This window comes from Megalobrama amblycephala, linkage group LG11 (genome assembly GCF_018812025.1).
Source record: "Megalobrama amblycephala isolate DHTTF-2021 linkage group LG11, ASM1881202v1, whole genome shotgun sequence".
Lineage (NCBI taxonomy): Eukaryota > Metazoa > Chordata > Actinopteri > Cypriniformes > Xenocyprididae > Megalobrama > Megalobrama amblycephala.
Window position 1 is genome coordinate 19,490,465 of NC_063054.1, and position 13,494 is coordinate 19,503,958.

Here is a 13,494-nt window from a genome sequence, read left to right on the forward strand (position 1 = left end):
TTTTCCCCAGATAATTGGCATCTATTTCCCTATTCAGTCTTTTTATCGCAAAGAAACACCAAACAAATTGGAGCTTGAGGGGGGAGAAGAATCATTTCCAGTTGTTGAATGTGCACACACGCACACACACATAACCCTGTCTTTCTGACATTTTGTCCGAACCCCGCCGCTCTGGCAGGAAAGCGTGGCAGAGGTCAGCGGTGCTAACAGCGCTAACAGGCCTTTGAGTAACAGATGACCATTTCCTGTAGTGATTCACACCACTTACAATCCCTTCCACCGGCCGTTTCTTTTCTCTCCCTCTCCTTCTCGCTTTATCCCTCTTTCAGCTTTATGGAGAATTTTATGGCGTGCTGACAAGCGGATGATATTATCTTCCTTTCATTCCTTATCTCTGATGAAAAACAGCTCAGCTTTGGCCAGGCTTCCAGTTTTGTTGCGAACAGATGACCAATGGGAACGCGAACACGCAGATGTGGCCATAAAAAGCCAACGGGTCAAGAGTCCCTCATGAATAAAGAGAAAAAAGGCGACTAATCTATCTTATCACTTTCCCACAGTGCCCATATGCCCCTGGTGCCTAGGGGCCTGTGCCAAAGCGGTGCCAATTCTCACAGCACGGCCATGAGGCCAGACACAATTCCGAATCTCTGGGCTGGGATAACACAGAGATAGCCTCACATTAGCCAAGTTAACAGCAGATGTTGGAGGAAAAAGAAAACAGTTCCTCATACACGACTGAACCATTAACGTCACGGATATATTTCAGTAAAACACACTCACGTATAAAAAGATTAATATCTTGACTTGCTTAAGTAGGATGTTTTCATGGGTCAATGTCTTTTGCTGGTTCGGGAACAACATTACTATCTGTCAGATTCCAGGTTTTTAGGTTAGGTTTAGGTTTACGGTTAGGCTTATTTTGATAAAACTGTCATTTAATAAAAGATAAAATCATCTCTCGTTTATGGGTAGGGTTAGGGATAGAAGAGCAGTGGTTCAAATGGGGAAAATGTGGAAGAAAATTAACACAAATAAATAAAATAATTATGAAATTACTAAAATTATAATAAAAAAACTTTAATATAGAAAAAAGAATTTACAAAAATCATTACATAATTATATCAACAATTGAAATAAAATAAAATAAAATAATTATAATAAATTACCATTAAGATAGACTGATTAATCAAAATGATTCAATTACTATTATTATTATTATTAGTAATAACCATTATTTATTGGTTAAAGTGAGGTTATTTCTAAATTTAAATTGATAATTATAATAATGACAATAATTTATATTACTGTATGTAATTTTTACTTTTTTATTTTTTTTAAATCTAATCTAAAAAGATCTGAAAACCACTTGGATAGTTTGGCTTGGATCGTTTGATAGGAATGTTGATAGGAACCAGCAAACAATGTTGTAAGTCTTGACCAGTACCAGAGATGTCAAGCCACAGTATCTTGAGAATATCCCAAAGTTTGAGAGTATCCCAAATGGCGGTGTGGTTTTTGATGGGCTTTGTATTCACAGCCAGAAGAGCAGTCTTAACCAAGACCTCTGATTTCTCACTGGTGGGCTTGTGTTGTTTGGTTACTCTCCACCAGGGTCATGATCAACTGAGCAGAAGATCTGTCAGGGGGGTCAAAGAGGATAAATAAACCAGGCCTGTAGTCAGGGCCACACAGAGAACTGGGCTTTCATTTTTGATCATAGGTTTGTTTCTGAGACAGCGGGAGATCACTGTCAGCAGCTGACCACCCTCAGTAGAAATCCACGCTGATGAGTTTCTGACTTTTGCCAAACAGTTACTGGATACAGAAAACAGAGTTACTGAAAATAGAAACCTGGATTTACTTCAAACCGCTAAACTGAGTGAAAGTTCTGGCAGTTAATTTGGTTCACTAGGATGTTTTTGAGGGAAAGGGTGTGCATTTCTCACCCTGGGTGTGACGGCGAGTAAAAACTTGGGTGGTTGGGTAGGCCGGCATGGTCTGAAGGTTTTAGTGGATGAGCGTCTGCTGTGGATCACCACGTCGGTGTGACAGATCGGCGAAGACCCTGTAGACGTGAACACTAAATCCTACAGGGAAAGAAAGAAAAAAGTCAGTATAGCATTTACACCCTACTAAATCACATACTGTCAAAATGTCAACACGTACGACTGAGTGTGTGTGAGGATGGCCATTTTTCCGCACAACGCTTGAAGTTGTCAAATGGGAGTTTATGGGCCTGCAGCACCTCCTAGTGATTACTTTACTCTCTACAACGGGTTACTCCTCCTAATCTAATGTAAACCCAACTCCCATCTCATCAGCTCCATTTGTCTCAAGTCAAGAGGTCACACTGAGCAGAAGTGATACCCTAAATGAAACCACAGTGCTAACAGACGTCCAGACGGGGTCACAGTCGGAACTACGGCTCTAATGACCCACATGAATCATAAAGACCAGCCTATATATCTGCCCGTTTCCTGTCTGCATCCACAAAGTGACAAGAATAAACAGACCTGTCAACTTCATTTAGAGGAGACTGTGAGCTAATGATGGATGAGGTGTAAAAGACATGTAATGAGAAAGAAAGAAAGAAAGAAAGAAAGAAAGAAAGAAAGAAAGAAAGAAAGAAAGAAAGAAAGGCAGTGTGGCAGCCTCAGCAGGAGTGCTCGTGTCTTGTTTCATAAAGCACTGGCTGGAAATGTCAGAGACAGCGACCGTACGAACACAGATGAGCGCTGAGATTCTCACAGCACTGCTGCCTGCGGCTTCTCACTGACTGATACAAATATATGAAACGTTAATTACCATACAACACACAGATCAACAACATCTGCACAGAGCACCTCTGAGAGAAGATTCCCTTGGTTCACATTCAACACTAGGCTTGAGCAATACATGATTACTTACAAAGCACAGCCTGCCAGCTTACATTTAGAAACCAGAAATCAGTTTTGCTGAGCATCTTGATTTACAACTCAACAACAGTATGTTGCAAAATTTGGAGAAAACAGAACTGCTTCAGATCGAGTCTGGGGGACATTTGAAATCTTAGAAAAAGGCAGGTGCTTTCACTTTTGCCACTAGTTAGCACTAGTTAAGATTCTTTACGAGTCTATAGCAAGGCTTCTGAACGCTCGATATGGGTCGGTCCACATTTCCACATGGGGAGCTGATTGTTGTGGTGTCATATTCCCCATCCATGCCCCAGTGGAGCTAGGAGACGCTTGTGTGGTATAAAAGCCGTAGTGGGAAGTGGATAATATTACACCTCAGTCAGCACCTTCTGAACACAGCTTCCCCTGACCGTAGCCTGAACGCACGCCAGCGCGCCAAATTGCAGGTTAACCCCTGCCGCTGTTTGGCCTCCGGGGGATGACACTGTAGCTTCTGGACTGGGACATCCAGCATCACTTCCTCTATCGTCTTTCCTTTCCGCGATAATCAGTTTGGACCTTTGATATTTCCATCAGCATTTGATATACAGCAACGTTGAAGTGTCTCGTGGGTGAGTGGAAATAGGTTTCCACAACGAAATACGAACCCTTGGTGCTAATGAAAGATGAGGGTCATTTAATCTGGTTCAGTGGGGTAACCCAAGGCCTACGCACTCATATACAAAACATTGAACGCAAGAAATATGATGAACAAAGAAATATGTCAAAGTTTGTGCAATCAAATCTTTGGAAGACACTCAGTTTTGTATGAGCACGCTAACTAAACATCCAGAAGCAGAACTGTTCCACTCTGTCTTTTGAGTCATGCCTGAGAAATAATCAGTACTTATTATTTTTGGACATACAACTACAACGTATGCCAATAAAAGTCATACAGAACTCATTTTTGACTGCTCTGCTTTTCCATTGTTTTTCTATGTAAACATGCACTAGATGGACGTGTTTGACAGTTGCGTTAACATCTCATGTGCTTTGCGTCTCAGCGTCTCGCTGTCTTGTGCATCGCAATGCTCTAAAAATGTGGCGCTCAAGTTAAAAGTAATTCAACTTTTAAAAAAACATTTCTTAAGACAGCATTTTTCCCTCATTTCTTCAGTAAGCGACGGCATTATGAGCTGTCTGTCATCTAAAGGTCTCAACTCAAATGCTCTCCAGCCAGATTTAAACGCTGCTGTCAGCAAATGAAGTTTTGACAGATGAACTCGCAGCTCAATTGAAATCTCGATACAACTTTTCAGTTTTATGGATGACGGCATCTTTGTTATTATTTTGGTCACTGTGACTTTGGTTACTGGTAAGAGAATATGGGCTTGACTCCCATTGCACATTCATACAGACAGTATTCAAGAGGCTACTGTAAGTTGCTGTGTGAACGGGACATTTCGAGACTCACACCTGTAAGTAAATGCGGTTGTCAATCCCAAAAACTGAGCCAAAGAGGTTGATAATTACAAGCATTTAGTGATGAAGGCCACAAGTACATATGCTATCACATGACAAAGAACAACAAAAAAAGAATGTCAATGCTCACTTGTAGAATAGGACTACTGTGGACGTTTGGGAAAGACGTTGGCTTGTTGAGCCACAGAATGAGATCTCTGCGTGAAAGACACAGCTTGTGTAACCGGGCTCTCCCTTTAGCCTCATTCTCCTGCTCCTCCTCTACATCCCACAGACGGCTGTGGTGGAGCCGGTATGCTGATTTAAAGGACAGATATAGGGCTAACCACCTGAGAAAAGAGGAAAAAAGGAGATTTTATTATCAGCTCTTAAAGGATTAGTCCACTTTTAAATACACTTTTCCTGATAAATTTACTCACCCCCATGTCATCCAAGATGTTCATGTCTTTCTTTCGTCAGTCGAAAAGAAATGAAGGTTTTTGAGGAAAACATTCCAGGATTTTTCTCCTTACAGTGGATTTCAATGGCTACCAACAGATTGAAGGTCAAAATTACAGTTTCAGTGCAGCTTCAAGGGCTTTAAACGATACCAGATGAGTAATAAGGGTCTTATCTAGCGAATCGATCGGTCATTTAGAAAAAAATACAACCGTTTATGCTTTATAAACAAAATATCGCATTGAACGTACTTTCCGCTTCCGCATTCTTCATAACGCTTACGCTGAATGTTCTACGCCTTCCCTATTCTACTTACGGAACGAACGCGGCGCCAGTTTCGTTTTTTTCCGTTACTTGAATAGAGAAGGCGTAGGACATTCAGCGTAAGCGTTATGAAGAATGCGGAAGCGGAAAGTACGTTCAAGGCGATATTTTGTTTATAAAGCATAAACGGTTGTATTTTTTTCGAAAATGACCGATCGATTCGCTAGATAAGACCCTTATTACTCATCTGGTATCGTTTAAAGCCCTTGAAGCTGCACTGAAACTGTAATTTTGACCTTCAATCTGTTGGTAGCCATTGAAATCCACTGTAAGGAGAAAAATCCTGGAATGTTTTCCTCAAAAACCTTCATTTCTTTTCGACTGATGAAAGAAAGACATGAACATCTTGGATGACATGGGGGTGAGTAAATTTATCAGGAAAAGTGTATTTAAAAGTGGACTAGTCCTTTAAGTCGCATTCGTCTGCCATAGGAAACAATGAATGTACTGAATCCCATACGTAAATATCATCTGAATCCACTGGGTGATGCATCCAAGTGTGGAAAGAATAAGATTCTTATTGACATATTCAGTTCTTATTAGAGTCATGGATCCTACCGGATGAGAATGTGCTTGAATAATGCAAATTTATTCAAAAAATCCACTTGTTAAAGGGATAGTTCATGCAAAAATTAACTGTCATTTTCTTCATCCTCATGTCATTCCAAAACTTTCTTTTCTTCTTTTTTTTGTGGAACTTAATGAAGATTTTGACAAATAACAGACCTCAGGTCATACGTTTTTGGAACGACATGATGTCAGAACTTTAATTTTCAGGTGATCTATCCCTTTAAATCAGAGAAAGTGTGTATTTTATCATTTAATAGTCTCTAACGTGAATGTGAATTAACTGACCTCACTAGAGTCCCCTGAAGCATGACGTTGGACATCTCAGCAGGAGACACATCGATGAAACGCAGGAAGGAAAAGCTGCTGCCTTCATCATCAGCTGTACCGATCATGCAGTTGATCAGAAATAAGTGCAAGTTTTGAAATGACAAAATTAGGATATATTTATGGAATAAATAAAGAGACTCACTTTTTCTGTGAAACAAGGACTGTTGAATATGTTGTGCAGAGAACGGAGAGAGCAGAGTCTGCTTCAGCCTGAGGAGTGAAGAGAATGAATAGAACACAATCTAATAAAAACTCGTCAAAGCTATTACATGTGTAGTATAACAACTTTTGATGGGAGATGGAATCAACAATGCCGCACATTTGGCGAGGAATCATGGTTCATTCACAATAAGAACGAGAACTATAACGGTAACTATATTAGAGTTCACACCATAATAACGTTCTGTTTATTATAATTACATGCTGCAGTTATGTCGTCTGCCACTTGCTGATGTTCGAGCTCTTGAAAGTCAGGTGGATTCTGATTGGCTGACAATGTTTTTCTAGCCTTCAACAGCTAGTAAAGAAAATTGATACTGTTCCTTTGTGTCGATATCGTTATAATTATGGTAATCTAATCTAATAGAATTAAGGCAATTTGCTTTATAGTTATTGTCCTTGATGTGAACAAGCCTTGAGGGAGGTACAGTAAACCTGGAAGCTACATGATGATAAACTCACTTAGTCTTTCCGAGGTCAGAAGTGCGGATGATGGCGTGTCGGAACAGGAACTTGGACATGATGAAGGGCTTCAGGGACATGTGGAAAGGCGAGCGTATTTCCTGACGCTCAAACAGGTCTGGGTGGTTACAAACCTTTTAAATTTGTGAAAAACAGTGTTTAAAAACTGCAACTCTTTACTGTATGTACAATGAGTTTAAAAGAACACAGGTTTTAAAGGATTAGTCGGGCCAAAAATGAAAATTCTGTCATCATTTGCTCACCCTAATGTTGTTTTAAACCTGTATGACTTTCTTTCTTTGGTGGAACATAAAAAAAAAATATTTTGAAAAATGTTTGTAACCTAACAGTTTTGGTTCCCAATGGAAAAAAAATATTAATTTACACAATTTATTTAATGTTGCTATTACCAACATTTTTCAAAATATCTTCTTTTGTGCTCCATGAAATAAAAACAACATGAGGGTCAGTAAATGAGGACAGAATTTTCATTTTTGGGTGAACTACATCTAGCTGATAAACCCAGCCTCACCTTCCTGAACTGCATGACCAGGTTCATGAGGCTGCTGGTGGTGCTGTGGGACTGCTGGGCCGTGCCCATTGATGACTGCAGCAGGTCCTCGATGGAGATCTTGTTCTTCAGAGCCTGGTAGAGCAGCCGCTGTCTGCTGGTCAGCTGGCAGTATGTCAGGATTTCAATCTGAGATAAAGTTTTAAAAAAATAAATAAAATAAATATTATATACATAGACTTTAGGCATGAAAACACAAACCATAATTCTGTCTGAGATACCTTGTCAGAGAGCTCATTCTCCACATCTTTCTTTATTCTGCGCAGCATAAAGGGTTTTAGGATCATGTGCAATCTGGACAGCTGGTCTGAAAGGGTAAACCAGTGTAAATTATGTCTATTGGAACATGGACAAAACATCATGCTGTTTTAATATTAATACAATATTAAATGTTAAATCTTTGTTGTTTTGCAGCTGAAATCTAAAATAATTATGTTGGCTTGCTGTTCTTTGATTTAAACATATTATTATAAGATCAAAATTTCTGACTCTCTCCTATCTTAGGACAGTAGTAGTAATAGTAGTAAGTAGCTAAATGATAAAACATTGCAAAGCCTAATAAAATGCTAAAATATGTTAGTAGCAACATGCTAAAACATGCAAGTAATTTGATAAAAACATGCCAGCAACTTGCTAAACCTTCTAGTAACATGCTAATATTTGCTAGCTACATGCTAAAACAACCTAGCAACCACATAGCAATAGCCAGAAAATCCTAGCAACCTCCCAGAGCATCTGATCTGATCTATCTGATAGACTGGATGAGGAAGGCCTTAAAACCTTGGAAGTTTTCAAACTACTTCAAACTTAAAATGACTCAAACTGAAAACCTTCAAACTTTGACCTACTATCCTGGCTTTTTCAAACCAGCTTTCTTTTTATTTTTACTAAATTGTTCAACCCTAACACATATTTTAACCTCCCTGGAGATAAAATGGACAGTAAACAAAATGGAGATAAACACAAGAGTTGACTGACTTTCATCAATAGCAGATTTGTTCTCAGCATGACTCTCGATGTCCTTGGAAAACCACTCGTTGAACTCCTCGTGAGAGTCAAACAGAGTCGGCATGATGAAGTGAAGCAGGGCCCACAACTGAGAGAAAGAACAATGGCGTCAAGATTTTCTGTGGTACTGCACTCGCTGTCTCGCACACGTGGACTCTCACACAAGGTCTCGCATAAATACACTCACCTCTGCCATTGTGTTCTGGATTGGTGTCCCTGTTAGCAAGAGGCGGTTTCTGCACTGGAATTGAAGGAGAATCTTCCATCGGACGCTGCCAAGAAGAACCAGACACAGCTACTAAGACCTCCCAAGCAAGCTGAGGTTAATGAAGAATATAACTCTGCATGACAACAGTGCTCAATGCTGAACTCTGAATGCTACAGGGATTCTCTTCAGAGCTCACGTCTCAGACTTGGTTAAGTCTTTCATTGATTACTGGGGACTTTAGAGACTTGAAAGCTCAAGAAAGCTGCTCTGTCGCCCTGTCGAGATTCCAATTGGGCAATAAATCATGTTCCACCACAACAGAAGCTGCTGGCACATGTGCTGTCATCTCCAGAGAGGCACAAACTCACACTCAGAGCTCGAGAGGCCCTCATTCTCTGAAGGGTTCCAGTCCAGACATGGTGTCACTGCACTGACTATGAGGACGGGAATATGGAAAATCTGAGATGCACCAGTTCTGGAGACTCTCTGGAGCATCTGGAGCTTTTTATAAACTCTTTTTCCCTTGTTGAAAGGCTCAGTCAATGATGCATATCAGTTAGACAACCAGAATTTCACATTTTGGAGCTATATTCACAAGAAAATACAATAATTAACTGGCCAATATTTGGCCATTTTAAGACTTAAGCATGAGCTGATAACCAGTCTTTTTGGCCAGTTAACAGAAATGGCAATGCAAGTGTCAGTTCCAAAACATTTCAGTAAATACTGTGTAAAACAAAGTTTATATCTAGTTAAGGGGTAATATTATATCTGTAATGGAACTGTGTTAAAATAATTAATTTTTTGGTTATCCTTTTAGGTCATGTTTTTTTTTTTTTTTTTTTTTTTGTCACAATTTGTTTGTATTTAATAATCCCATTTGTCTTGTTATCATCTTACTTTGCTATGTATAAAAATTATATATATATATATATATATATATATATATATATATATATATATATATATATATATATATATATATATATATATATATATATATATATATATACAGTACAGTCCAAAAGTTTGGAAACACTAAGATTTTTAATGTTTTTAAAAGAAGTTTCGTCTGCTTACCAAGGCTACATTTATTTAATTAAAAATACAGTAAAAAAACAGTAATATTGTGAAATATTATTACAATTTAAAATAACTGTGTACTATTTAAATATATTTGACAAAGTAATTTATTCCTGTGATGCAAAGCTGAAGTTTCAGCATCGTTACTCCAGTCTTCAGTGTCACGTGATCCTTCAGAAATCATTCTAATATGCTGATTTGCTGCTCAATAAACATTTATGATTATTTTCAATGTTGAAAACAGTTGTGTACTTTTTTTTTTTTCAGGATTCCTTGATGAATAGAAAGTTCAAAAGAACAGCATTTATCTGAAATACAAAGCTTCTGTAGCATTATACACTACCGTTCAAAAGTTTGGGGTCAGTAAGAATTTTTATTTTTATTTTTTTGAAAAGAAATGAAAGAAATGAATACTTTTATTCAGCAAGGATGCATTAAATCAATCAAAAGTGGCAGTAAAGACATTTATAATGTTACAAAAGATTAGATTTCAGATAAACACTGTTCTTTTGAACTTTCTATTCATCAAATAATCCTGAAAAAAAATATTGTACACAAATATTTTGTACAATTGTACACATTAAATGTTTCTTGAGCAGCAGATCAGCATATTAGAATGATTTCTGAAGGATCATGTGACACTGAAGACTGGAGTAATGATGCTGAAAATTCAGCTTTGCCATCACAGGAATAAATTACTTTGTGAAATATATTCAAATAGAAAACAGTTATTTTAAATTGTAATAATATTTCACAATATTACTGTTTTTTATTGTATTTTTAATTAAATAAATGTAGCCTTGGTGAGCAGACGAAACTTCTTTTAAAAACATAAAAAATCTTAGTGGTTCCAAACTTTTGGACTGTATATATATATATATATATATATATATATATATATATATATATATATATATATATATATATATATATATATATATATATATATATATATACACACACACACACACACATTTTAAAAACTGAAAGCCAATTACCTAGTGCTGCTTTTCAGTGCCTGGGCCTCATCCAGAACCATATACTGCCATTTCACCCTCTGGAAATACTTCACATCCTGCACCACCAGCTGATAACTGGTGATTACCACATGAAATGGTGCATTCTGGGTATACAGAGTTTTCTACGGGAGCCAAACAGGGATAAAATACCATTGTAGTAGATTTCAATTAATCTGATATATTCAAGCAATATTCTTATGAAATGCTTACCTGGCTCCAAAATTTTCTAATAACTTTACGATCATGAGGGTTCCCCCAGTACGGTAACACCTGCGAGAAAGAGAACAAAATAAATATTATTTGAAATTTTTTTTGCCTGATCAAATCAAATAAATTAATAAAATATTTGAAATTTAAAAAAACGTCCTTGCTAAAATGAAATAATAAAAGTTTGTTTGCATAATATAAGTGTGTGCATTATATTTTTTTTGAAATATTTACATGTATACATGTATATTATAAATAAATATATATTTTGTTAAATATATAAAAACGTGTATTTATATATACATAATAAATACACACAGTACACACACTTATATTATGTAAACACAAACTTTCATTTTTAATGCAGTTAATTGTAATTAATTGTTTGACAGCACATACTTTTCAGAATCTTATCCTCATTACAAAGTGTATAATGTAAATTATTCAGGGCTTAACATTAAGTATGGACCGACTGATCCTGGCAAGAATGAGCAAGTAAAAGTGTGTGGATTTATAGCTTTCATGAAGTTACATTATAGCTCTAATATTTCCAGTTAGTGCATATGTAATAAATTACATTAAAAATGTAATAAATTATTTGTTGTAACAATATAATATATTTCTTTATATTAATATAAAGAAAAGTAATGTTTAATGAAGAACGTATTTCCTTCTGACACACAAAAATATGCTGCTAAAAATAAATTGTGGTGGAGTCAGTGAAAATATTGGCAGGGCAAGTATAAATCTGAACTACTAGCCTGACCAGGCCAACAAAAAGAAATAATTATTGTTCAGCCCTCTGATATTCCTCAAGTTATTCTGGCTGGGATTTTAGATACTGATGATTTGTGACATTCAGTCTGACTGGCAGGAAATGAATATTTAGGTTGCTGATATTAGTGAACACACTATAAATGATACAACACTGCCCCCTAAGGATTACAAAAATCAAACCAGAAGTGCAATAATCTGTCATGCATTTCCTTACAGCAGAAATATGCAGAGGCTAAGAAAAAACACATTTTCCATTGTTCCGAAAATAGACGTAGTTCAATGGGTTTATAAAAGGTTTGAGACATCAGTGACAGAGAGACAGAGTAGTAAAAAGGATGCCACAGCTGCAGGTGTTTCCCTGCACAGCTGCCACACTCACCTTGAATTTGGGAACAAAGCGGGAGAACTCCTGATGCCAGTTGTTGAGTGTTGAGGCAGGGGAGATGATCAAGAAGGGTCCCCAGATGTTTTCTCTCTGTCCGATAGCGCGCACGAACACAAAATAAGCCAAACAGGTGCAGACGGCAGAGGGGGATAGGGGCGGAGATGGTGGGAAAGAATGAGAGAGAAGAGAGGGGTCAAAACAGGAAACAACTGAAGAACAAGGTACCATGCTAACATGGCTTCCTATGGGCCCACAGCGCTACGCTTTCATATCAAATACCAAAACTCTGTATCCTTCTCTTTTCGCAAGCCCTGGAAGTCACAGAGGGCAGCGGAGACAGCTGGAGGGTTCACATCGATGCCAAAGAACTGATTTGTGGTGTCAGGGGCTTGTTTGGGAGAAATGCATATGATAGCACAGGAAAGCAGAACAGAGAGTTGTGTTTTTTTATTTAACGCTGGTGTCATATTCCCCCCAAAAAAATAAACCTCTTCCAGATTTTCGATTAGGAAATACAGTATCTTTCAAGTGAAATCTGCTGGCTAGAAGATGATACAATAGAGAAGGAGCTATGCTGTGCTAACGGTATGGTATTAAAATATCTTAATATTCCACATTTTGATATTTATGTATTTGCTTGAAAATGGTCTGAGAAAAGAAAGATTGAGATATCGTGGATATCATGGCTACGAATTAAGAATTCATTCCCACAACTTTTTAATTAGCTCTCTTGTTGTAGTTCAATCGTGGCCACAATTTATCTAAATTAAAACTAGGGAACAAATTAGTACAAGGCAATGGGTTATTTAAAATGAGAGAACACATTAATTAAACATGGCCATGAATTAATAAATCTTTATCATATTTTTTTTTTTTATCATTTGAACAGACAGTCATCATTACCAAGTCCATAATACATTTATAATCACAAATATAACAATGCACTACACAAACAAATCATGTATTTAAAAATATATATTATTTAAAATAACTTATCAAGATAACTAAGAAACTAAGGCAAATATCAAGATTTATAATGAATAACTACTTAATTTTCAGTCTGTTCATCACACAAAGCTATTTGCATGGCTTTAGAAAACTTGGAAAATCAATCCTTACCTCTGCTAGATGAGCCAGTAAAGCAATGCTCTGGACAGTCTTTCCTAGCCCCATCTCATCTGCCAGAATGCCATTAATACCCTATGGGAGACAAACGGACAGAGACATAAATCATCCCAATCTTTATAAAGCTCAAAGCATGATGGAAGGATGTGATACACATTACTGTGCAGAAGTTGGTAAATGTTTTAATGTTTTCTATGCTCACCAAGACTATATTTATTTGATCAAAGTACAATACAGTAATATAATGAAATATTATAACTTAAAATTTGAGGTCGATTTGATGACAAAAATGAATTTTCAGCAGCCATTACTCCAGTCTTCAGTCACATGATCCTTCAGAAATCATTCTAAAATTACATTTCTTATAATTATCAATGTTGAAAAAACGTTTCGTTGCTTAAAGGGATAGTTCA

The 13,494-nt window shown here is 37.1% G+C and overlaps 1 protein-coding gene across 3 annotated transcripts in view; it reads right to left on the reverse strand.

Moving 5' to 3' along the window:
* Positions 1–13,494, reverse strand: part of ino80 (INO80 complex ATPase subunit) — a 45,375-nt gene that overhangs the window by 20,195 nt on the left and 11,686 nt on the right. For all 3 annotated transcript variants that reach the window (XM_048206581.1, XM_048206580.1, XM_048206579.1), the window contains exons 14-26: positions 13,076–13,156; positions 11,951–12,046; positions 10,798–10,857; positions 10,567–10,709; positions 8,465–8,549; positions 8,248–8,365; positions 7,491–7,576; positions 7,231–7,398; positions 6,699–6,832; positions 6,160–6,227; positions 5,976–6,069; positions 4,489–4,687; positions 1,950–2,090 (exon numbers count right to left, since the gene is read on the reverse strand). In XM_048206581.1, coding sequence (XP_048062538.1) covers positions 1,950–2,090; positions 4,489–4,687; positions 5,976–6,069; positions 6,160–6,227; positions 6,699–6,832; positions 7,231–7,398; positions 7,491–7,576; positions 8,248–8,365; positions 8,465–8,549; positions 10,567–10,709; positions 10,798–10,857; positions 11,951–12,046; positions 13,076–13,156 — 1,473 coding nt within the window. The remainder of the gene's footprint in view (positions 1–1,949; positions 2,091–4,488; positions 4,688–5,975; positions 6,070–6,159; positions 6,228–6,698; positions 6,833–7,230; positions 7,399–7,490; positions 7,577–8,247; positions 8,366–8,464; positions 8,550–10,566; positions 10,710–10,797; positions 10,858–11,950; positions 12,047–13,075; positions 13,157–13,494) is intronic.